This window comes from Callorhinchus milii, unplaced genomic scaffold, assembly GCF_018977255.1.
Source record: "Callorhinchus milii isolate IMCB2004 unplaced genomic scaffold, IMCB_Cmil_1.0 Scaffold5, whole genome shotgun sequence".
Classification (NCBI taxonomy): Eukaryota; Metazoa; Chordata; class Chondrichthyes; order Chimaeriformes; family Callorhinchidae; genus Callorhinchus; species Callorhinchus milii.
Window position 1 is genome coordinate 10127927 of NW_024704746.1, and position 27185 is coordinate 10155111.

The window sequence follows — 27185 nt, forward strand, 5'->3', positions numbered from 1 at the left end:
TTATTATTATTATTTATCACCTGTCATTAACTTGTGGAGTGAACCTGTAATGAAATGATTGTAACCTACATGTTGCCAATCCTGGTAAGTACTGACCTACCACCAGGTTGAATCAGACCTCAACTGTTCAAGAGAGGTCTACCAGTTTGTATCTAGGAAATCTCCAAAGACATCACTAATGCATTTTCTTTTCAATGACTGCCTTTACACTTCTGTATGTGGAATGACCTTTATAGCAGTGAGCCCCTAATGCTTGGCTTTCACCCACCCCCCGTTAAAAAAGATACCACCTAAAACAAAAATAAACCTATCTGTGCGTTTAGATATTTTGGTGAACCTTCTGTGCTCTTCAAGCAGACTAGTGTCTGTACCTGGAGAATGGATTCAATGCAATAGGATTTGATGTTTTGAGAGTTTAAATGTAAATGGTAACCCTGCTTATTTTCCTAATCTGTTTCATGGCACCCACCTTGCCTGCCCTACCATCGGTGGGTGGGTCTTCAGCCTCTCTGCCCCCACCATCCTTCTATCCCTACCCTCCCAGCCCTCCACCCCTTCTAAACCCACTCACCAACTCAGGTCCTGACGTGAAAGGCGCTATTCAAATGTAATTTTTTGTTGTTAATTCAATATTATTCATATTTCAGCCCTGCACTATTTGTAGAGATGAATGCAAACTGTATTTGACAGGTTCCCTTTTAAGGCAGGTCTTATGTTTTTTTATGGCTGTTTACATGACTCACATTAATTAAAGCCGTTCATTCCACTTTCCACTTCACTTTCTGAATTGAGCTCTGAAAGGAGAAATAGAACATTAGGGTTGAATATGCACCATTGACAAATTAAGCTAATTGTGATTTCTGTTTTGTACCTGATATACCCTGCTACTTGTGACAGAATTTGCCAAGTAAACAAAAATTGATCAAGTCATGATCACAGAGGCTGTTTTGTGGTCAACGTTTTTGTTGGACATTCAGTTCTTTTTCAGCCAAGAAATGCCCTGAAATCAAAATTCTGTCCGCAATAGAAAAATAGAGAATTGGGTATGTTATTCCACCTCCTTGTCAGATCAGTCACATTCTGGTATTGCACCGGGGGTATTCTCATCTCAGTGTATCCAGCCTCAAGTATTTCATACTAATTTCAGCTCTCGCACAGTACACTTGCATAAGATCCAGGTCCTTCTGTCTAGGACAGAGATTCTGTTCCCTGTCATTCATTAGGGCTTGTGCCTGGCACAGGTTAGACTCAATCCACTTGACAGTGTTAGCAGATTTTATTGCTGTGTACTTATTTCCCAATCACAGAGACTATTTTGTGACAGGTTTTCGACTGACATACTGACCACCATCCTCTCGTAAACAAGGGAAGGAATCATTGTTGACGGCCTTCGCTGATTTATTTGAAACTCACCAGCTGGTTCCAAATAGTCCAAATTCCAGTCTGGGGCTCACATGGCATGTGTGAGGAAAAATCAACCTTTTGTTTTTCCACCTCCTTTCCCATGTGCTCCCCTCCCTTTCTCAAAAGGAAAAATTATCTGAGGAGATGGGTAAAATAGTTTTTTTCCCCCCAATACGACAGCCAAATCTCCAAGAGAATGGGGGGGAGGGTGGGGGGGGGGGAGTTGAACTACCTCTGCATGCGTTGTATCTTTAAAAAAATATTTTTTGATATTATTAACAATAAATCAAACTCACATTCCTGTTTGATGAAGCATCTGTGCTATGAGGACAAGTAATCCTGCTGTTCGCTCGGCACAGATTGAAAGGAACTTGTACATATTTTTTAAAGAGTGCTTTAGCACTCTAAATCATCTCAAAACACTTCACAAGTATTTTCAGTCCTGTTGAGTGTACGGACTGTTGAGGTAATTGAGGTGGCTATATTGAGCAGGAAAGTTCCCAGAAACAGCTATGAAGTGAATGGCTAATTGATCAGGAGCATGTTTCCTCAGGACGCTGAGAAATCTTCTTGCTCTTATCAAATCGCATTGTGGGATCTTTAACGTCCACCTGAACAAGCAGTCAGGACCTTGGCATAGCATCTAATCTGAAAGACAAGACCTTTGACTTTGCAGCTGTCCAAGCCCCAGCACTATCCTGGCTTGAATCTGTAAACTGACTCGGAGGCTAGATTGCCACAAACTGAGCCAGCCTGATACAGTTTCAGGTTTACTTTCTTTATCCCATTAAGTGTCCTGGCACAACATGTTGGCTGAATCGTGTTTTTTCCTACTGCATGTCGATAACAATGTTAAATAAATCTAGTTCCAAATTATTTTTGTTAAATAGCTGGCAACCCAACTGTCTGTACCGAGTTGACAACCAACGAACATCTTCAAGATGGCATCTGCTTCCTATTCCAGATTGGGAGTAGTGTGTCTATGATTAATGCCATATTCTATTCTTAAACATAATTAGCTAGTAATGTTTTACTCATTAATTGTTCTGTATTTAGTAGTTTTTCTCTATTTCTGATGACACATCATATCTGTGCTGCTCCTTTTCGTATTCTTGTGCATGTTTCAGTGAATTACTTTCCCTGATGCATTCAATCCCCACTTCGCTGCTTCTTCTTAAACCTATTTTCCCCCTTACAATGAATATCCACAGTTCCTGTCTCTCTCTTAACTCAAACCTTCCAGCTTGCTCTAAGCTCTTACTCCGCTCTCCACCCTTCACAACTGTCGTGAGCAACACCCACCCTCCTCTCTGCTACTTCCTCAATCTTTGTTTCTAACCTAACCCACCCTGATGCTGTCTTTCTTGCTAACCACTCCATCTTCTCTCTTACAGCTCTTACTTTCAATAAGGAGTGAGGCTGATGATCAGAATCCTGTCCAATGTTCCAAACACTTTGAAAGCTAGCCCTCTGCAGGAGTTTTGGCTGGGATTTCTCTCTCCCTCCCCTTCCCTGCTTGCTCATGTTCAGTGCCTAGTTTCCCACGTGAATCAGGGTGAGATCCAGGAGGGTGACCAACTTTAGAAGGAGGAAAATATAAACCAAACGCCTCCCATGAAGGAGTGAGAGGGTAGAGAATTGACAGAAAAAGGTGGAGAGGGGAAAAAAGCTCTCCAAGTTCCAAGAATGACTATGTTTTTTCCTGTGCATTTTTGCTCCTGGGCATTCAAAGGAGCGTTCCCATTATCCAAATATGAGACCATGAGAAAGGTTTGGGCCAATTTTAATGAGTGCATTTCCTGCTTTTTGTAAAAATAAAACTTTTATGAGCATTAACACATGAAAGCTTGTTTTAATTCATCCGTACTGTGTACTTCATAACAGCCCCTCCCTCCACATGTGGAGTACAGCTGTATTCTGTACTTGGAGCGGTAGATTATTTCAGAAACTTTTAAGGATTGGCCCAGAATACAAAATGTAGTATCTGCTCACCAGAGGGAGTTAAGTGATTTGTTGATTGTTAACCATTTCTCTACCTTTTCTTTAATAAGGACACAACTCAACTGAATTCTTAACAAAAGAAGATCCAAAAATATAAAATAACAATTTATTTCTTACATTCAATTGAGAACGTGATTTTTTTCCCCTTGTAATAATAATGATCCTTGCATTTGATATAGAGCCTAGTCACGTCTTTGAGACGTCTCAAAGAGCGCTTCACAGAATATATTGTAAAGTGTATTATATGTGTATTTTGTGAGCGAAACGTAGCAATTTGGTCACTCAATCCACAACTGTTTGTGGTACACAGCAGTGTCCCACAAACAGTTGTGGATTGAGTGACCAGATTATTATTATAATTTTTTTGAAGGTATTATTACCCCCAGAAACTGATCTACCAATGAACCAACAACCGGGTTCTTACTTAACTGCTTGGTAAACAGAGGCATGTAGAGTAAAGAAACTTACATAAGGTTTTGCTCTGCCGGGTCCTCTCGCTAGTGAATTGAATAGGCTAACCACTATACTGCAGAACTTGCAGGAAACATTCCTACATACTGCAATGTGAAATGATTCAACGCAAAGGTTGCTGGTGGAAATTCAATAAATTGTAACACTTCGTGTAACACTAACACAAGGATTTGCACTAGGGTTGTATATTTTTTGCTTCTGTCGGAGTTTCACTGCATACATCCTGCATCATTTCTATTGCAGCATATTCAGTTACAGCTCTCTGCCCCACAGAGGTTTTTCAGCTGTAATGGAAATCCCACATTTTTTGGGAGCAGAATCATTATGGGAGAGACATTTGTCAGGTTTTTTTCTGTCTCGTTTCTTGTTGCAAAAAAGAATTAATTTAATTTTTTTTGATAGTTCCGGCATAAGTTCCAGCAACTAGAGAAGCTCAGCCTCAATGACCCTGCATTTTGAATGGGAAGGGTTGGGTTTAGACCAGTGGTAGCCAACTCATGGCCCAGGGCTGGAAATGGACCCTGAATCGTGAAGAAGTGGCCCACTAAACATTCGCACTCGTCTAGGTGAGGCTGTTTCATATCGATGTTTCGTTGCCGGTAGCTACTGAGTGGTGATGTTTACCGTGTGGCCATCATTCAAGAAATATCCAATCAAGAAAATGTATCTCGTTGAGCGACCCAAAAAGGTTGACCACCACTGGTTTAGATCCAAATTCTTCTCTCACAAAGAAGCTGACTTGCACTGGGATATGGTTCCATTGGTACTTGCAGACCCGCAATACCTCAGTTTTGACCTTCAGTCCAGGCAGTGAGTGTTGGCAGCTTTGACCCAACAGCTGCACATGCCTTCTCTCCCGCAGAGGTGACTGGCGAGCAACCAGGAAGTAGACCCCTGCTGAGGGCTCCTAAACTCCTCGGGCACAAGAGCCCAGAATGAGAAGGATACAGTTTCCCTTGTGTAAGTGACCCAAAAGTTTGTTTGCTGCAACGGCTGTCAGGTCTTTAACAGAAAAGACAAATCTCACAACTAACACAGTAAAGCAGGTAATTTGTACAGCTGGATTCAAATAGTTAATTAGGACAATTTGTATTTTGTATGATGTGTGCAATCATCATTGAAAACCCTGGGGCTTGTTATGAAGTTACTTATCCCTTTTGGACACTTATTGCCTCATATAGACTCCAAAACCTATAAGAGCAGGAGAACAAAAATGCAACAAATCCACAGCAATACAACAACTACAACTACAACTTGCATTGATATACAATGCAATGCACACTGGTGTAGCGCCTTTCACATCAGGAAGATGTCCCAAAGTACTTGAAAAACACTGCAGCAAGTTAACTTCAGTAAGTTAACATCTCAGCTGCCCTCGGACATCTAAACTTCTCCAGTTTTGAAGACCAGCCTTTCTCTTACAAAGTGTCTCTGTTTTCTCTCTCTATGTGTTTCGAAACCTGCATTTGCCAACACAGTGTACAGTCACTACATTTTCCAGTAAATCCTGTGAAGCATTTTGAGACATCCCCCCAATGTGAAAGGCGTAATATCAAATGTAACAGTTCTTTCTTTTTTCTTTCTTTCAGTATCTGCTTTCCTCCCCCCAACTAACCTAATTTTTTCTACTGTACTTAAAGTTTCTTGTTTTGTTTTTCCATTGTAAATTGCAATGCCAATGTAATTGTTTGGAAGAACCACTTCCCGGTGCTTGTCCTGTATTAACATGTGCAATCCTGAGCCTGAACCCTCTTGCCTTGCTGCCTTGGTGTATCTGAAAATGTTATTCTGAGTTTGCTTTCAGAATAACACTTTCTGAAAAATAACTCCCTCCATCCCTCCCTCCCATTAAACAACTTAAATACCTCTACAGGTCTATATCTCTGTGGAGCATCAGCCTCGACTTGAATAGTTGCAGTGTGCACAGTGTTTTCATATGGGAGATGGTTGCAATGGGCAAGGCTTCAGCGGCATACAATTAACACTCCGTCAGAGGCAGCACAGCAATGCCACCAGCAGGGAAGAAATGATTAGCTGTGCCTGCGGCAGGCAGACTTCCTCAGTTTTGTTTCGAATGTGCCACCCATGGTGGACACTGCCGTCAGCACCGACAAACGAAGGGTAGATATGACATCAAGCTATCGGAAGCAGCTTGAAATGAAAATGTCAGAAAACACAGAATTCTACTGTTGGTCAACAGTGAGTTAAACCATTCACAAAGACGCCAAATTGGTTCCTGCTTTAAAACCCCAAATTGGAAAATAATCTTGCTCTTGGTTTGGCTGTTTGGCTTTTGAGCAGCGTGTGGAAGCAATTGAACCCTGTTCTCTTCAACCTTGCCTTCAGCTCCCCTCTCGACTCTCTACCCCCTCCTCGCTCCCTCCCTTCCCCTCACCCTGACCATTTCCCCCCTGCTCGGGTCCCGACCCAACTGTCCAGTGCCTTGGGAAGTCCTCCTGACGTGAAAGGCGCTCCATAAATGCAATCTTGTTGTTGTTGTTGTTGACGTGTGGTGAGTGTACAACAGCTCATATTCTACAAGTGAGAAGTCAGTGGTTCGGAAGGGAAACCAGGTGAGATGACTCATTATAGTGGTCTTTATGTGATATTCACCAATATCTAGTGATGTATCTCAGGGCAGTCACTATCAGATGGTACCCAAAAAGAGAAAGAAAAGGGAATTTAATTTTTTTTTAACTGGGAGATTGGTGCCCCGGACACTGGAAGAAATTCTCTTTTCTTTTTGAATTGTTGCATGGGATCGTGTCCCGAGGGAACCTCGGTTTGACGTCTCTGAAGGGACAGTACCAGGAACAATGCGGAATGCCTCTAGCGCTGACTGGAGTGTCAGCCTGCACTGGAGCTTGATACCCACCAACCGTCTGACTCACAGAAGCTAGAGCTACCAACTGAGCCAATTTTACACCTGAATGCATTTTACATACGTCTTTTCCAAACACATTTCTGCCCGTATTTTCTTAATGATTTATGGTTTAAATGTTATTTTTTGGGGTTGTTGCTCTAATTTAACTTCCCCATTTTTATCATTCTGTGTTAGAGGTTGGAGAGGGAGTAGAGTGAATGGGGAACGTTTGGGTAGTTTTGTCATATGCCCATCGCTCAAATCTTGTCTTCCTCTGTAGTGTTATTGTACATGTTGCCTTAAAGCACAAAGCAATTTCAATATGTGGCTTTGATATACCATTGTACACAGATTGGTTTTGCAAGAAAGCTAGCTGAGGTCCACCCACATTGTTTGGGAGAAAGGCCAAAAGTGCTCACACAGAGAATACATCACATAGAGGATACAGTTCAAGATCCTGGTCCTCACCTTCAAAGCCCTCCATGGCCTTGCTCCCCCTACCTCTGCGACCTCCTGACGTGAAAGGAGCTATACAAATGTAATTGTGTTGTTGTTGAAGTGGGTGGGAGCAGCACTGCCACTTAGGCACACAGATATCCTGCACCAAAGAGGACAGATGTGCTTCAAGAGGGAATCAAATGAGTTTTGAATAATATTCCTATCTGCAATCAATCGCTGTGTCTCAGGGTAAGCGCTTATTCAAAACCATCTTGCACTTTGCACTCTTATGAATCTATCTACAGCAAGGTAAGTGTTACGATGGGTGATCCCGATCTCGGGCAACTTTTAAAAAGATATTCCTTTGACGATGTTTCTCCCTCCCAGTTTTCCTGTTCTCATTTCAACTCCTGCTCAGTGTGCTTTTTTACCATGTGACAGCTGTTTCCTCACTGATCCTGTGAATTTCTAACTAAATGTCTGGAGACCTGTAAGACCGGATTGAGGACCAGATCAATGCGAGTTGTTCATTGATTTTTCTCTCTCTACTTGTGGGGAAATACCTTGCCCCTGATGTGTCTCATCAGACAGAGACTGGGAAATCATGTGCTTCACCAATCTTGTCAGAGGATGAGGGCATAAGTCCAAGGTAGTGACCCAGGAACTGCCAGCATTTTGTGGAGAATTGGTCCATTCCTCCGGGAGCACAGTGTGCTTTATATTAATAATCCTTGAATTTGATATAGATCTGGACATCATGCTCCTGGGCATGATTGGACATAGGGAAACTTATTCATATGTGGAGCTCAGTCTGGTTTGGATAGTCTTAAGCCCAGTGATGGGTTTCCGTATGTGCCATACACACTGTGGATTACCCCCTGAGCAACCCCCACCCAAAAATTGAAGCCCTCAGCAACAACAACAAATTGCATTTATACAGCCCTTTCTCATCATGATGACGTCCCAAGTTGCTGGACAGTCAAGGGTTTGCACACGAGCTGGGAGTTGGTATGAAGAGAGGTTGGGGCCAAGGGGATTGGGGTGGCAGGAGGATCAAAGGCACGGTCAAAGAGGAAGGTCTAGAGACGGGCAAGGCAAAGGGATGGAGTTCCAGAGGGTAGGGGCAGAAAAGAAGCAAAGAGACTTTTGCTTAGATCTTAAATATTCCTTCCACCAATCCAGATATCTGGTTACGTGGGATTAATGAGTTTCTGTAAAGCATCCAACACAGCAACAAAATGGTGGAGGGAGATAACATCATGTAGTTACTAACGTACACCATGTTTTCAGTTGGTATTTATTTATTATTATTAACAATCCTTGCATTTGATATAGCGCCTTCTATTTTTTTCCTTGTTCCTATTATATTTTGAGCACAGTGAGACACTGCCCTGCGTAAAGTTCACTGCATAAAAAATAATAATAATATTAATCCTTGCGTTTGATATAGCGCCTTATTGCGTCGGCAAGACATCAATTCGCTTCACAGGATATACTGGAAAGTGTTTCTGGTGTTTTGTGGGTGAAATGCAAGTTGTAGTTGTTTCTTATTGTATGAAATGTGTTGCCCACATGGTTATGTGTTAAACAAGTGAGCTTGATGCACTTTGTAGAGGTTGCTGTTGTTGCTGTGTGATATGATATTCATGCAACGATTGAAATTTGACCACAAAATAACTGGGGGATGAAGTTGCAACATGAATTTGCGTTCCTGTTTGTGACAAGCATAAATATTGCATTATAAAATGTAAATGGAGAGAAACAAGGTACATAACCTTACATAAAGAGACATGAATCCAACACAAGGGGACATCAGATTCAAATTAGAACCAAGATAGTTCATGTTGGGAGAGCCTGGAATGTCCTGCCCCTGAAGGAGTTTAGGAATTAAAGAGAAAGGGAAGGGAAAGATGAGAGGAAGTGGAATTCAAATGCTAAAATACTGCCACGGACTAAAAAGAAGTGCTCGATGTGATGAACTGTCTCCTTGTTGTCATTATTTTCATTATGTGACGGATTATTTATCATAATAATCCTTACGCTTGATATAGTGCCGTATCGTGTTGTCCAGACTTCTCAAAACACTTCACAGGATTTACTGTGAAGTGTAGTGACTGTGTATATATAGGCAACGATTGACAATTTCTGAGATCTATGAAGCAGAATGCAGTGATGTGTTCTGACATGTGCTGTTACTACAGAGAGTTGCTGAGAAGCCCAAAGGTGCTAGTGTCACATTCAATCTGCAGAAAATGAAAGTCCATTGTTGTAGATTAAGCTGATAAATGTCTGAGTTTTATAATGACTTTCATTTGTTGTTGTGTTTGGGTTTCCCCTAATTTGTGGTGTGCTGCTTCCACTGACTGCAGCAAATGGATTGACTAGTTTGGGTTGAGAGAAGCAGATGGAAAGGCAAGGGGGGAGAGGGAGAGAGAGGATTAAACTGTTTTTGTAAGATCGTATTTGGAGCTCCAGGCAAAAGCTGCTGCAAACTCATATCCTGTAAAGAAATTCGCAAGTTACATTTCCTGAGTCTGCTCAGCAAGAAAGTGCAGTTAGTTACTCCTCCTCAGTGTACCTTTTCTTTAGTGTGTTTGTCCGGAAGCCTAGGGGAGAACGTGCCCATTTGCACACAACAAGTATGTGCAACAAAGCAAGAAAAGTGGAAGGTAAATGGCGCGCCATTTACGCCATTTATGGCTACCATTTAAAGGGGTTGTGTTATGTTGTAAAACTGTGGTAGCCGTGGGGTCTACTTTCATCCCAATAAAGATTGGCATTCTGAAAATGATGGTGATTGACTTGGCCTGCTGTCACAACGGACACCACTGAGTTGATACTTTGTCTTCATAGATACGATGAATGGTTGGCTGGATAGATACAATGAATGATAACACTTATTAAGAGTTTAAGCGCAAAGCCTAGGCTGATACTCCAATGCATTTCTGCATTGCCAGAGGTCCAGTCCTTTGGATGAGACATGAAACCGAGGTCCTGCCTTTTCTGTAGTTCCTTCTAAAATTCTGCAGTCGTAAATTTTAAGGAAATGACCTTAAGGTTGGGACATTGCAAAATTCCAAGCTTCTCGTGCCCACATTTTGTGCCTTGACGAGGAGAACACCAGAATCGCACTGATCTCGCCCACGCACTCCTGATTCTGCAGTTTGAGAGAAGGCATCTTTGAAAGTTTTATAAGGCCTACCATAATGCTCTTTCAGCACTGACTGATTTATTGATTCTTTTATAACCGAGGTATTAGAAATCTTCCAATTCCAAAAAAAACCTCACCCACTTTTGAAATTTTTAACTCTCAATACTCTGCAAGTTGTCTTTTGGAATAGGTTTTGCTTTTGTGCTTTGTCATTCCTTTTGTCGATACAGATGTCAAGAGTCGATCAAAGAAGAGAACCCATTTGGAGTGTGTCAGTGGAGAAAGAGCAGCGATTACGCATCAGACCGTGATAGGTTTCGGGAATGGTGGGTCAGTGCAGGTTATTTGCCCCAGGGTCAGAGAGACACTGCTATGAACATTGCTAACATTCTGCAAGTCAGGTTAATCCATTTATGTAAAACTAGGTTCATTTTCACAGCACGACAGATAATCCACGATAGCTTGTATGTTCTCTGTCAGGAGTGAGTCCCGTATCTTCCACAGAGCCATAGACTGTTAAATATTTTCTAGTGCTACATAAGAAGAATGTTGAAGTCTTGTGCTGTGGTAGTAGTAGTATGAAAGGGATCTCACCCTGATAATCCTTGCTTTTGTTTGGTCCCTTTTATCATCACAGTCTAGCAATAATGTATAAGGCTGGCAGTTTTCAGTCCTGGGGCTGGCTTTAGGTCTGTGTTGAGTGGGTTTGCAAATGGGTTTGCACCAGCAACTTTCTGAATATGACTGCCCCCGGTTTATTTCCACCAACCTGTTGGTTCCTCATTCGCAGGACAGATGCCATTACATCTATAAAAGGAAGCTGTCATAATGGCTCGAAGTAATTTACTTTATTAGTCCTGGAGTCTTCTGAAATGCTGTTGAGAGTTTGACATATTCTTGTCTGCTTTGCACGTCGTGAGGGAATTTATTCCAAGGGCAGAGGAATTAGAGTCTGTGCAGCAGACTGTTCATAATGCTAAATGTGGTGTCTGAGGCAATAATCCATAAGGATTTGCGAGATATCAAATAAAAAGCTGTGTGGCCATGTTTTGGTTGAATTCATCTGGACTCCACTCCGAATTTGTGCATGTGCTGCTGTGGTATGGGCTGTCCTTTCATTCAGACAATCAGTGAGTGTTTCTGGATGGTGGGCCAGACGATAGTTGTTTTAGGCGGACATTGAAGATACCAAGGCACTGTTTGAAAAGAGAAGAGAGTTTCTCCTGGTGCCTTGATCACCAGTCCTCCAGAATATTCACCTCCTTGGCTGTTTATGGGACCTTGCTACATCCAAAGAAATTGTCACTACAGTTGGTCCTAATCTTACCTTGGCCTCGACTATTAAAGTAATGTGTCTATGTCCTAACTGAGTTTGATGAACATTACCAGTCAGTACAGCCAACAGCCCACTGTCCAGCCCACATCTCTATGAGGCTGTAATTCTAGCAAAAGCTCTTTTCACCCTTGTAACATCCTTTCAAGTAAACTCAATCTCTCAGAAGTAATTATCGGGAGTCCTGCATTCAGAATCGACATCTGTCATTTGACTGGGAGCTTTTGACTGATAAGCCCTTCAGGGTTATTTAACTGTTAAATACTTTTCATTGCAGTAGGCTTACAGACTTGACGAGGCATAAATGATGGGCATTCACAATGTGGCTGGAACATGTAGAATTTCAGATTGAGTGGAGATGTGATTGAAACTTTCACCCCAGCTTCCTGGCCATATTATTGTACAACATTTTGGAAATCTGTTATTCCTGTTGTGAGCATGGGAATCTACAGCTTATAGGATTGCAAACTCAGTGAATGTCGGCAGTGTTGACAGGTGTTGCCACATGTGATTTCCACCCATTGTTGAGTCTATTGTGAATCATTGTTAGATAGAATTCCTACACTTATTTAGACTCCCATCTCCAATGTTTGAATTGTTCGATAACTTACTAATAATCCCTGCATTTGATATACTGCCTTATCATGTCCCCAAAATGTCTTAAAGCGCTTCACAGAATTTCCTGTGAGGTGTAGTGACTGTGTGTTTTTCTGTGTATTTGATGAATATGTCTGCCAATTTGCCTACAGCAAGTTTGACGGTGAAAACTCCTGTTATCGATGCGCATCATCAAAAGGGTTTCACTCATTGACCATTGAAAGGAGTTTCTCCTGGTGGCCTGACCAAACATCCTCCAAAAAAAGCAACTGGTCATTCACCTCATAGCTGTTTGAGGATCAATGCTGTTGCTTACAAAACCAAATCATGACATTTTACAGTGTATCCTGTATAGTTCTTTGAGACGTCCGCCCAACATAAAAGGCGCTAAATCACTATTATTACTATTTTTGCTTCTAATATCAGTAAATTAATACTGTACCAGCTATTTTTTGTTTTAAAAATAAAGGATGAAATGTTTGGCTTAGATACCTGAGGTTACTTTCCATTGAGTTCTGTAGTCATGGCATATAAAGTTATGTCCACTGTGGACTGAGATCTTTTATGGTTCCTTTTTCTCATGCACCCTACTGGCATTTCCTCTTGATGCTGGCACTTCATAGAATCTTACAGCATAGAAGGAGGCCATTAGGCCCATCGTGCCTGTGCCGGTCTTTGAAAGAGCTACCAACTAGTTCCATTCCCCCGCTCTTCCCACATAGCTCTGCAATTTTTCCCTTTTCAAGTACATATCCAATTCTCTTTTGAAAGCTACTTTCGAACTATTAGCTACTACTTCATGTCTGCTTAGTGATTTGCGGTGCATAGTATTTGTTGTGGAAATTTCTATGCCTCTCAGAAAGTGGGTGTGCTTTGAGGCACTTAACACAGTGTTGCTTGAGTTTAATGCTACTCAGTCACTGTGGGAGCCTGCTAAGTACACGCTGTATGTAAGGGAATCAAATTAAACTGTGGAGAATCGGAGAGGCCACTAGTGGCACAGTGCACAGCATTCTCTAATATTCTACCGTATAATTTAGTGCTTTTTGAAAACCAGTTGTATCCATTATACAGAGTTACAATGAGTGATATGACATATGGAAACAAGCCTTTGACTGATATCTTCCAGGGCTGCAAAATTATGTTCCCATCATTGCTGTTTTGCTTTGCGTTACCAGAGTAATTGGGTTCCTATGCTGGGACCCAGCAGGGACCCATATTACAAGCAAAGTAACTGCAGAGGCCGGCCAGGGATGAGGTAGATGACTTCTTCAGGATGATTTGTTACGGTTTTTAAGGCTCTCTCTGATGGGTAATGGGAGAGGGGTCTACTGGCAGGTCATACATATCTACATTGTTCCAGACAGGTTTCTTACATACCCTCCCTCTGTGGTTAATTCCCACCTAACCACCCCCGTGTCTTTGGCAAACTCCCTCTTAACCTCATCACCGTTTGCTGGATGTTGCTTGATGCAGCTTAGTTTCTTTGCGTGCCTGCAATCAGCAGTAACTGCACTTCAAAGTATCTTGTGCAAATTTCTTTGAAACGTTGTGTTTTATTGAATGCTAGTATTTTTATTAAATAACAATGAGCCTAAACGTTAAGTTTGAAATCCAGATGTGGGGCTTGAACCCACAACATTTCTGACCCGGTGCTACTGAATGAGCCAGGCTGACACACATCTACCAAACAGTGTTTTTATTTTTTTTTAGAAATGACGGGTGTGGGACACTGCTGTGCGCAATTGGCTGCTGTGTTTCACCTACAAATACACAGCCAATCCACTTTACAATATATTATGTGAAGTGTTTTGAGATGTCTCAATGATGTTTATATCAAGGCACTATATCAAATGCAAGGATCATTATTATTGTTATCTTTCTATTATAGGATCGCATATCAGCTGTTGCTTTTAGGTTACGTGCTGCTCGCAATAAATAAAGAATAGCCCCTATTAATGTCTTGTTTTCCGGAGATTATGTTTCCATGTTTGACGTTATGGAGTGTGGCTGAATGGTTGAATGTATCACATGGTTGAATGTATCATTCAGGCATGAGTCTGGCTCTGCAGATTATCACTGGATGTGTTTTTTCTCTTTTCTCTGATTATCCGTTTCATAGCTGTTTATCGGATATTACTGTGTGCAAATTATCTGCATGTTTGCTTACAAAATATACATTATACTTTACAGCAATTCCCATCAATGCTTTTTGAGATGTTTTGACATTTATAGGCACTGTATCAAATGTAAGGATTATTACGATGATGTCCTCTTCATTACATTGGTGCTTAAATAATACAATATAAATATATAATATAGTATATATGATATTATATATACTGTACTGGACAATACTGTACTATAATACAATGATATAATTCATATTAGGGTGCAAAATGTAATATTTCACAACAGATTCGACATTTAGGGAATGTACTGCTGAATTTGTAATAAAACATCACAGTTTTATAACAATTCCTACTGTGTATTCCTGTGGTTTATGGCTCTCCCTTCCATCCCCTCTTTCTCCACCCGCCCACCCTGCCACCCTTCCCTTTTGCAGCCACAGGAAGAATTTATCGAAGTCACTGTACGAAAATCTTCATGTAACTTTCCAAGTGTACAGTCTCTCAAATAGCTTCCCCGATTTCATTGCCTTTCAAAGTGAAGATATTAGCAATATTTTTACAGTAGAATTTTGCTTCAGAAATGCTGGGTCTATGTCTTTCACATTGCTGATCTTTGCCCTGTGATCTTTGCTCCTGCCTCAGTTGGAATTTAGTTTTCGACTTACTCTTTCCTTAGATGTTGTGATAAATGCAAATCCCAGACCGTTACCAGTTACGGTGATTTATAGACTGACCCCAAGAACTCCATCATGAGCAGCCTTACATCTAGCACCAATGCTGAGTACTGCACTTAATTTTTTTTTCATAAAGCTGTCTTTGAAATGCAGAGTATGTTATGCAAAGTATCCATGTGTATTATAGTGAGGTTTATCTCTTGTTTTTCCTCCAACAGTTTTCTTCCGTGAACCACTGAACATGTGTGTATGTTAGTTAACCTGTTTGTGTGTATAGTGTATGTGTAATGTGCGTGTGTGTGGGTTAACCAGTGTGTGTACCTGTAGTGTTAGTGTGTACATAGTGTATGTGTAGTGTGTGGGTATGGGCATATGGTGTATTTGCGGTATATAGGTGTTTGAATGGTTAAATGCGAGAGAAAGAGTGGGGTTGCCTGTGATTGAACAGCGTGCCGACACTCACGCCCAGTCTTACCACTGAAACATAACAGCGTGCTGGACGGTTGCCCATTGAACCATATCCTGGAATAAATATGCCAGCACTTCCAGGGGAGGAGGGTCTTGTATAACATATTACAGCGAGGCGTCAAGTCGCTTCATAAAACATTATTTGAAAAAGGCGATCAGGACTGGTACATTACGAAGGAACATAAGAACGTACAGTAGCAGGAGAGACCACCTCGGTCCATTTGGCCCATCACCAGATTTGTATTCTCCACTGAGTTGATGAAATGTGCTGCACACAATCCAAGCCAGCTGCGGTTTGATTTATATGTACCTTGTAAGGCACTGCACCTTTTAGCTTTACACCAGCACAAACCCACGTCAGCTACTGCAGAATGAAGTGAGCAATTACCCTGGAGCTGCTCTGTGCTGCAGGCTTTCTGCTAGTACAGTTTTAGTGTTTGCCCATTAATATGGAACGTGAGCCGGGTTAGGCACTCGTGAGAAAGGTTAGGTTTACCCGGCGGGTGATGTATCGTTGTAATAATAATCCACTGTACTGCAGGGCACCGCAGCTTTTGTTTCTCTGACACTTGTGACTGAATTGGCTGTAAAATGGGAGACACATTCTGAAGTACACGTGTGATCTTTGTCTAGCACTGTAATTGCTTGTCCTTGCCCTAAAGATGCCCCACTTTTCTGGCATCTCTGGGCACTCTCTGATCCAAGTCTGGCCTCAGTTTTTGCAGCTTCGATTGGCGTATGGCCCCCACCCCTCCCGATGCATCAGGGATGTGGAGCCCTGTAGTGTAGTGGTTAGCGTGCTTGTCTTGCAAATGAGAGGCCCTGGGTTTGATTCCTAGGCAGGGCGAAACCTTGGGCAAGTTTCCTTACTCTTCGTGCCTCTCTTTGCCTAGCAATAAGTAGGATCCCGGTTGTTAGTCAATTGGCAGATCGCTTTCCGGGCTAATAATGCCAACCCCCCCAGATAATAATAATTTGGTCATTCACTCTATGACTGTATGTGGGATATTGCTATGTGCAATTGGTTGCCGCGTTTCGCCCACAAAATACATATCAATCCACTTTGCAATACATTCCGTGAAGTGCTTTGAGATGTCTCAATGATGTGATAAGGCACAATATCAAATGCAAGGATTATTATTGTTATTATCAGGTGGCGCATCACCAGCAACGCAAAGTATTGCCAACGGTATATTCAAATTTTAAAAGTACTTTGCCAGCTTGGTAAAAAAACAAGGTTACGACCACCCATCTGAAAAGAGAAGAGAATTTCTGTCAGTGTCCTGGTCCACCATCTCCAGATAAATTGATTCATTCACTTCATAGCTTTATGAATTGGATGCCAAGTTCGGCTACAAAATGCACAGTCACTACACTTGATGGCAATTGTCTGTGAGGCACCTTAAGATGATTCAAAATTATAGATGGTTTATGAAATGCAAGAATTAAAATTTAGCAGTAGCAATTGTTGTACTGGGAGATTTTCCGTGTGTATTTAGTGTTTAATCGCTGACTGTAATAGAGTGCCTGGGGCCAAGGCTTTTTACATTGTGTAAAGGCCTTTAAGTAGCTTGTTCTTGGAATACGCCTAATGTACTGTCAAGACAAACAGTGTCAGCAGAACAAGTGTCCTTCAGTAACTGGGGAGTATTGAGAATGTTTCCATTTTTACCATCAACCAAGGTCTTTTGGAAGGAGCACAGAAGAGCTGCTGGTCTCTCCAGTCAGGGAGAGAAGTCAGACATTCTGGGCAGTCACCCTCTCTCTCAAGTGAGGTAATCCAGGCTTGCACAGTGAATCATTAACTTCTTTGAGATGGAAACGTTCTTTGTGGTGCTCCAAGTACTGAAAATGGCAAGTGCAAACATGGACTAACAAGTTGTGGGGGTGGAGGCAGAGTGGCTGGTAACGAGCAGCTCACTTGTTGCAACTCAATAATAATAATTATAATAATAATAATAATTATTATTATAATAATATAATAATAATCCATGCATTTGATATAGTCCCTCATCATGCCATTGAGATGTCTCAAACGCTTCACAGAATATATTGTAAAGTGGATTGACTGTGTGATTTTGTGGGCAAAATGCGGCAGGAATTATACTCATCTAAAATATAATATTATAATCATACTTATGTGCCGGACACCAGTGCCCTCCATTTGCTTGAACTGCTCTATGCTGTTGCTTCTGGTCCTGCAATGTAAGTGACGCTTTCAAAACACTGAAGAATCCTTCTTTAGCACACATTGGGTAAGGGACCATCGTTTGTATCACAGATATTGTGCTGTTATCTTCCAATATAACTTGGTTGTTGGACTAACTGCTAAGCAACAATGGAAACACAGTAAGGGTTAGTTCATCGCTGTAACGTCTTGAGATTAAAAAAAAGCCAAATGGAAGATGACCTTTTCTGAGGAAGCACTTTTCTGAGGAATTTGATTCTGACATCTCTGTCTGTTGCCATGTTTAGGATTCTCAATGGTTGTTCTCCAACTTCTCCAAATCTGATGTCCGTTAACTGCAACACCTCCATCCCCACCACCCCTCCACCTCAACATTCGAGCCTCTGTTACTTAGAGAGAGATGGCCCATGCATTGTTACACTCCAGCCCTAAACACAACAGGAAGTATAAGGAACATGGACTGCTCATACTATAAAGACCAATATGATAGTAACAATAATTGTTGAAATGTCCCCAAGCACTTCACAGTATCTACTGTAAAAGTGTAGTGACTGTGTATTTTTGGAGGCGAAAGCCATAGGCAATTTGTGCACAGCAATGTCCCACAAACAGCTATATTGTGAACAAGCAGTTTTATTTGGGGGGATTGTTGAGCAAGATACCAGGAGAAATTCCTTTATCTTTCTGAACAGTACCAGGGGATCTTTACTACCTGTCTGAACAGGTAGATGGTTTAACATCTGATTCGAAGGATGGCACAAAGGCCTGGTGTAGAGCATGAACCCACTTATTCAGAGATAAGAGTGCTACCAACTGAGCCAGGCTGACACCTACTGCACTATCCCAGTGATATAAAATCATGTTAGTGATCGGCATGAGACAGAGTGAAAGGAGCTGATGTTGTCCTTTAATAAAATTCTTGACATTGCATGGTTTTCACTTACCAAAGACATGGTCACTTCGCTTTACAATAGTTCATGGTTGTTTGTTTGGTATTGTTGTGCGCAAATCAGCATCTGTGTTTGCCCTTAAATCACATGGTCACTATTCTTTACAGTAAATCTTGTGATTAGGGTTGAGATGTCCCATGACATGAAAGGTGATATATCAAATGTAAGGATTATTATTACTGTATTATATCATCTAGGCTTGAAAGACGCCAAATCAAATGTAAGGATTATTATTATTATTAAATTCTCTGCCCCGTTGGTCATTTAGATTACATAATAGTATTACTTTTGGCTTGCCTGTGCTTGTATGAAGAAATTGTGAGGGTTTTATATGCCGGCAAATAACATACTGTGCCGCTGGATTATGGTGAGGAGAAATAGCTTTCTGAGCAATCATCCAGTGACTATTGGAGGGCAATTGGATAAACTTGTTGATTCGGGTCAGACAATAACAGTTTCAGTCATGAACATATTCGGTAGTTATTTTCCAAAACACATGTGGCATTTAGAAGGACTAAACAGAGCTTGAAAAAGCACACTATGTACTGCAAATAGTGTTTTCCCAGGTAAACAATATAAGGGCCAAGAGATCTCTTTGAGACTCAGAACTTCTCGGTACGAAAATAGTCGGCAGCAATTTGTGTTCAGTTGAACGGCTGATGGAATTTTTCTAGGGAGGAGGAGCAAAAACAAGCCTGTATATTTTTATTTGTCCCTCAAGACTCGAAACAAGCAGCTTCCATCCGCTTGTAAATTTGACAGTGGAACAAAAGGATGTTGGATGCTGTTGGGGGGATGTCAGTGAGGTAGGTTCAGGAGGGATGTGGATCAGATGGGATAAAGGGCCGTCTTCACCTGAATCGGGCTTGTGAAAAGGATGCTGTTGATCAACTTTAAGCATCAGCAGCACACTGCACTTTTTGTCTAGAGCAGATCCGCTGAACATTGTAACATCAGTGCCTTCCACCAAGGTTTACCTCCAAGACCAAGGGACATCCCATTTCGTTCTATTGTTGCCGTGCTCTAATCAGGAGCTTTGAAGCACTTTGTAACTGCCAATTTCACAGTCCTCATAGTTTGGCTTTGGTAACGAAACCTCCTGGAAGAGATGATCTTGAATTCTGTGATACAGGCAGAACTCAACCAACGCTCTGAAGTTGAAATGTTGCACTCGTCTCAGGTGTACTGAAAATGGGGAAGGAGGGAGCAAGGTGGAGGGTTTGAGGGAGAGTGTTCCAGAGTTTCGGGGATAGTGGCTGGCAGATAATTTTGTCTTAACATTTAGGATTGACCAAAGTTGTGGAAAATTTAGTTTGGAAGCCAGATTCCTGCAGCTCCTAAAAGGAAATCTGTTTCCAAATTAGGATTCAGCGTCAAGAGTTTTCCGCAATTGTAACATTAAATGTTAAGACAGTCTGATCTTTAAGAGAAATTGGGTTAAGACTGGATGGAAATTGGGGCATCAGGACAGTTCCAGGATTTACTTCCTGGAGTCAGGAGTTTCCAGCCAGTGACTGCAGAGTATGGTTTGGGTGAGAGGCAAACAATGAACATTTGGTTTTAATGCCTCACAGTCAGGCGGCTGCTGAAACCCAGTGTCTAGCCTGACACCTGAACAGTGGCCAGGTGGACATCTGCCAGTATCTGTGTAACCATAACACAGCGTGAATTCAGGAGAAAATTGTGTGTGTGTGTTGGGAGGAAGGGTGTGGAAGACTGCTTTTAATGTACTTTAAATGAACATTGCCTGTCTAATGCACAAGTTTCCACCTGCTGGCTTACTTGCCCTGCCATGTGTTCTCTGAAGCTGACCTGGTTGATTTCATCAAAAGGGATCATTTCCTGATATTGAACTGAGTCAGTACCTTTTCTAGTGGGTAAAGGTGACGCCCCATACAACGCTAAGCTATACAATTAGGAAAGGTGCTGTGTTAAGCATTTCAAATAACCATTTTGAACTCAATTAAACATTTTAAGTTTTTACTGTGAGTGTAGGAGGCTGAATCATGGAGATTTGTAATGATAGTTATTTGTGGCTAGGCTAGCTTTTACACTGTAGTTCCCAAATTATTTAGTTGCTGGTCACCAGAGGCCCAAATTCCACCTGTTCTTAGCCTCTAAGGCCACTTTTCTTGAAACATAAGATCTCGTTGAATTGTGGAAAATTCTTGAATTCAGTCGTTATTTCGTAAGCTGGTTCATCATTTAAAAGCAAAGCTGTTTTTAAGAATTCTAATTTAAGAATTTATGTAATTAATTAATTTTATTCATTTAAATTAATTGGTTTAATTACAAGGCTCATCGGCAGGATTTGCAGGTGGGAGCAGCAATTCTTCCTACTCGTCTCCTGTTAACCCTGTAAGTCAAAGGCTTAATGGAGTGGTCCTAACTGGATAAACAATGGGAATCTTGCCAGTCAGTGCCTTCAGTGGCAAGCTATGGTGATATTTTGGGTCTGTGTTACTTGTGAGATGATGGGTCATGTTTGGATATCAGAGTGCTCACTGCAGCTGTTGCATCGTGAGCCAGGAAACAATTTTGTTTTGTCACCTGGGTGTCTGACGCATGCGGAAAGCAATCACCATGCTTAAGCATATCCAAACCAAGCTGAGAATTCCATGCATCCCACCTTCACATGCAAATTCCAGAGATAGATAGTTGGAATGGAATGCACACTCTCTCCCTGGAGGGAGGTATCCTGCTAAGGTAATTCCAGAAAGTATTAAGTGCAGATAGGCAAGAGCCAAGACTTACGGACCCCAGAGTGTGTGTTGCGGTACTGCTGGAGTCCAGAGAGATAGTGAGCTTGTAAAGAGTGGCTTGTTTTATTGTGGTTTTGATTCTCTGTTATTTGTGTGCTGCTGGTGGTAATTGTGTAACATTTTCTTGTGGGCTATTTTATAAAGCTATTTTATAGGTGAGGCTCAGGTCTGTTTTGTTGTGCTGACTGACCACAAACCTTGGGGGAGTGTGGTGTGGTGAGGGTGGGAGGTTGCGCAGTTATGGAGTGGCCACATTACAACCAGCAGGAACCAATTTATAGTTACTTGTAGACTGATTTTTAATCTGCTCATGACTTGTGGGAAAATAGTTGGAGCGGAGCAGTCTAACACATTCATCAGATAACAGCAGAGCTGTTATCTATTGAATGTGTTAGACTGCCTTTATTCTATGCATGGGAGCTTATGGACAAGCAAGCATTGTGTGTTGCTTGGACCACATGTGTTGTAGCAAGCTGTATTTAGTGTTTTGTTTTTCACTGAATGTCCAACAGAGATCCAATTTGACAATGCCCTTGTTCCTGAAGGTCTCCCTTTGGTCCCTCAAGTCTCTAGATCTGGGCATCGCAGTCACCTTACTTCTCTCAAAACTGAAACCCCCAGCTGTAGGACATGAAAATACAGGTGTTTTAGTGGCTGTTATCTGCGTGTTGAGGCTACTGGGCAGAAGATAAGAATGTGTGATATCTATTTCCTGTCCTCAATCTTTTCATTTTTTTNAACCAGTTTTACTTTCTCACCAGTGCAGTTGGGGCTGTGAGACAGAGGTGTGCAGGGAAAGAACTCTTGGCCCTCATCCCCCACCCTAAGTTGCACTGTAAGAACAAAAACTTGCATTTGTACAGCCCTCTAAATAATAATAATCCTTGCATTTGATATAGCGCCTTATCACACCAACAATATCTCAAAGCTCTTGACAGGATACATTGTATTTTGTGGATAAAACGCAGCAGTCAGTAGCACACAGCAATGTCGATAACAGCCATGGATTGAGTAACCAATTTTATTTGGGTGATTGTAGGCCCGGACACCAGAGAAACTCGTTAACATCTGAATAGACAGGCGTAAGTTTAACGTCTCATTCGAAGGACAATGCAATACATCCCCAGCATTGCATTGGAGTGTCATCTTAGACCATGTGATTTCAAGTCCCGACATGGAGTTTGAACACACAACCTTCTAACTCAGAGGGAAGAATGCTACCACTGCACCAGGTTGACACACATTTTAAGTAGGATCACATCTCTGAGCACTTCACATAGACGGGATCGGATGCCAAGTGAGGGAGAAGGGGAGGTCATAGAGTTAGTTTTTCTTACCCTGCAAATTATTGAAAGAATTATTTTAAGCCTCTTGTTTGTATTATTTTCTTCTTCTACCTCTCTAGCATCTGACCTGATCATGGTCCTATGTCTATTACATGCACATTGTGCGGCAGACTTTGTAACGTATAATGAATGTGTGGTCCTTTTTTCTTTGGGAGAGGGCTCTTTCAGTGGGATTTGAGGATTATCTTTTGGAAAAATCCTTGAATATGCCACTACATCAAGGTGAATCATTGTGCAAGATCCCATCCACACACATACATATGTTTGCATTTTTCATGCATTTCCTACATTTCAGCCTGATGTGACTGACACGCCTGTTCATCTTTCACCAGGAGAAAAAACACTGAGAAATTTATTGTCCTCTGGGGACTACAATAATAATTTCTTCAGTATGCCTTTATAATGGGAAATGCATAATATATAATGGGATTGGTGTATGATAGCTACTGTGTCCCGCTATCACTGGCACTCTCTGCCTACATCCCTTCACCTTGTACCCTCCCTCAAATGCCGCGTAAAATCCGATCTCTTTGACTGCATCGTTCCTCCAACTCCATGATCTCTCCCTCTCCCCACTCCCCATCGACTCCTATTCTGCTCAATCTCCTGCAAAGTGCTTTGAAACATTTTCCTACATGAAAGGCTCTGCATAAGAGCAAGTTGTTGTTGTTGATAGACTTCGAAGGATGGACAATAAGGGAAAATAATAAGCCACCACGGGAAAGTGAGAAGGCTGATGAGTACATCCACCCATGGTATTACTGCATCAATCACTAGACTTACTAGCGGTGGTTCAGCTTGACTCTAAACCCACTTCACCTACAGCCGAGACACACCAGTGTGTTGTGAATGGAGTTAGTTCCAATAATCTGCACTGGTGTCAGTAAGCCTAAAATGCTGATGCCATGTTTTCAGTGTTGCTATAAGAGTGAGGTTCTGTTGGATTTTAGCGTGGAAAAATAACATTTACTTTTCTTGTTTGTTCACCCAGTACGGTGGCCAGCAGTGACTGGGAATAAGTCTCTGTGGTCTTTTCTGATTCATGATTCAAAGCTCATGAATAATATCCTGACTTATTCTGTCCTGTGAACCAGGTGACAGTGTTTTTTCTGCCAGGAGCACCCCACAGCTCGCTCTCACAGTCTTCTGTTACTTCTGTTTCAATTTCTGTTACTTATTAACAGACACACAGTGCTGTCTACCTGGCTCATTTGGGAGCGCTCTCACCTCAGTCAGAAGCTTCTGGGTTCAAGCCCCACGTCGGCACTTTAAATTTGTAGTCTTGGTTGACACACCAGTGCAGTGTTGGGGATGTGCTGCGTTTTTGGAAGTGCCATCCTTTGTGTGAGACATTAAACTAAGGCGTCTGCCTGTTTAGACAGATGTTAAAGATCCCATGGAATATTTCGAAAAGAGAAGGGAGTTTCTCCTGGTGTCTTGGCCAACAATTTCCCAAATAAAATGTATCACTCACTCCATAACTGTTCGTGGGACATTGTTGTACTGGGAGAATTCAACCTACAAAAGACCCAGTAACTACATGAAGAGTGACTACTTGGGCGAGGTATTGGAGGGCATATGATGCTCCAGGTACATGCTCTAGCATATTAACCTGTGCTTTTAGAGGAGAAATGAAAATCCGTTTGCCAAAATAAAGTTTTTTTTTAAAAAAATAAACACAGTTTAAGAAGTGCAGTTGATGGTGCATTGAAATTACTGCCTCTGGTGTTGCTGGGAAAATATACTGCTGGGGTTTTGCCCTCACAGCTAATGATATCATCTGAATCTGGGAGTAAACAGCAATTCTCATCAGTCACTCTCAGCCCTTCACAGTGCTCAGTACATTTTGTGTCACATAAACAGTGAACATCTTCACACTGAAGCCAGCTTGAAGCTGATCCCGATCAGTCGGCTGTGGACTCTCATTCCGCTGCCACGTTGCACAGTGGTGCTAAAGCGGACACTGTTTGCATCCGGAATTTCTGGCTTGCAAGTCAAAAATTCCTAACAACAATGCCCCCTTTAATGAAAATGTAGGACGTTAGTATAAAACACGTGGTTGTAACATTCTAGACGTTCAAACTAAATAATTCTATTGACCCATTCAGAGGGAGGCAGGATTGTGTTTGGGCAGGTTTATGGTTCAACAGCATCAACCTGATCAGTTTGAATAGTGCAGGCAACATAACAGGACAACATAATAACAGCTAAACTCTGTTCCTTAATACCTTCTACTGTAATGATGAATAATGATAATAATAATGCTTGTATTTGATATAGCGCCTTATCACGTCTTCAAGATGTCTCAATAATGGTACTAAAGGTGGAATCTCCTATACTATCCACCGCAAATGGGGAACTTTTAAGGTGCAGCTTTTTCAAGCAGGAGAACTGTCACATCTTAAAAGGTACTGGAGAGTCATGCTTGCCTGGTTGAGAAAAATTAACATAGCTCAGGTCAGGGTCAAATCGTGGGCTCTTTTAGTCTAAATGGCTGAGTAATGCACAGGCCTATTATCCAAGAGGCCATCCAGCATTATTGTGTATCGGGTCAGAACTGCTGCAGAACCGTCTGCAGTCTGATTTGTTGCAAACTCTGAAGCGATGGGACTTTGTTCAACCACCACTGCTCTTCTTTCGTAGGGCGGCCACAGACCACAACCTTGACAACACCACCGCAGTCCTGCGGGAATGGTTACAGAATGTGCAGTATTTGTACCATTATGTGGAGTGGAGGCCAATGGAGGAACCCAAGTAAGTGACAGAACCTTTCCAACAACTAAGTGTCCCTTTTGAAACTACCAGAGCCGTATTTTTACACAGCTTCCATTTCATTCTAGAGAAACATTGATTGCAAAGCAGTTTGTGTTCTTTAACATAGAGAAGTGTTTCAGTGGAATTTCGAATCCCATAAAAGGGGAACTTCATGAAAAAAGTGTATGCCAGGCGTTTTATTTTCTTTTTGAACCCATTATGCAATGTTCACATAGTACACCAAAAGCCTGGGGTACTGCACTGGCTTAGGCCGGGTAACCAATTTATCATAAACATATTTAGTAAGCACAGAAATTGGTGGATAAACCTGACACTGTATATCCATGTGCACTGCAGCAGCTCCAAGTTGTGAAGCGAGGTTTGGCAATGCAAGTGCGGTAGACTTCCAATGGACCAAATCCTTTCCCTTTCAATGTTGTTGTACAGTTTCCATATGGACTAAACCCTTTCCCGTTCATTCCCATTGTGTTAAACCCCAAGTTCAAAACTCTTTCTTGGTCACTTCCTGTGCTTTGTTTGCTCTGTGAGTGTCTGTAGTTGCTTTGCTTCAGTTGGGTTGAATGTTCTGTGTTGTATGTGAACCAAACCATAACGCAACGGAAAACCATGAGTCACAACCTGCAGAAAGATTACAGTTTAATAATTCCTCTGCAACAATTTCTGTTTAAGATGAAGTACTGGCTGAGTGCTGGGACACTTGCTGTCATTTGCATCTTTTTCACAGTGCCTTTTAACCATCAGTAATGAGTGATTGAGATGATTGATCAAACGTTTGGATTGCGTTGTCCTGTTGTGGGAAAAGAAATGTTGGCATGGTGCTTGCTAACTCTTGCCAAGGCTGGCTCTCATTCCTGCCTCTGATCCAATAACTCTTGGTTGCCATTCAGGTTCTATAATGATGAAGTGGGGCCAAAACATTGGACCAATTCTAGGTTCACGCACGTGATGAAGCTCAGGGAATCAGCAATGAAGACAGCGAGGGACAAATGGGCAGAATACATCCTGGTGAGTGAGTGAACAAATGATCTAGCTTGTGAGCTGGTTGGTTGGTTGGTTTGTTAATATGTGACGATTGTTGATGGATTTATAACTGTCGATTGCTGCAATTGAGGCTGAACCGCTGGAACTCCATACGGATGATGATTTTGGTTCTAGCGACCCTGAAGCCAGATTAGAGTCAACAGAAGCTCAGGCTCCTGCCTCTGGCTGAATGACTCATCCTGGCAGCTCAGATCTGCCACGTGCCCAGGTACACAAAACACTTGCTGGCTGGTTACCAGTCCATTTACAACTCGCAAAAATTGTGTTTCAAACAACACAGACCTCAGTTAGCGTCCTGTCACCCTATAACACAGCATCAACTTTCCATTTCATCACTTCACATGAATTCTCTCCATATCAGATGAAATTAATATCGTATCAATCAGTTGTCAAATTTCTTAATGGATTCTACATTTGCCTGGTGGATAGTAGTGCACAAGCATTCCCTGACTCCAAAAGCAGTCAAAATCTTCATTCATATCCCAAACATTGCAAAATATTCATCCGTATGCTTGAGTGAAACCTGGATTCCTTGCTTCTATACATTATATTCTCCCCCCTGCCTCAATCCACTCCACTAGTAGGTCCCAG

The 27185-nt window shown here is 41.8% G+C and overlaps 1 protein-coding gene across 1 annotated transcript in view; it reads left to right on the forward strand.

Annotated features, from left to right (window-relative positions):
- The window catches only part of colgalt2b (collagen beta(1-O)galactosyltransferase 2b), a 74418-nt gene that overhangs the window by 21173 nt on the left and 26060 nt on the right, over positions 1-27185 (forward strand). The window contains exons 2-3 of the mRNA XM_007895692.2: positions 25422-25532; positions 26441-26558. Of these exons, the coding sequence (XP_007893883.2) occupies positions 25519-25532; positions 26441-26558 (132 nt within the window). The 5' untranslated portion in view covers positions 25422-25518. The remainder of the gene's footprint in view (positions 1-25421; positions 25533-26440; positions 26559-27185) is intronic.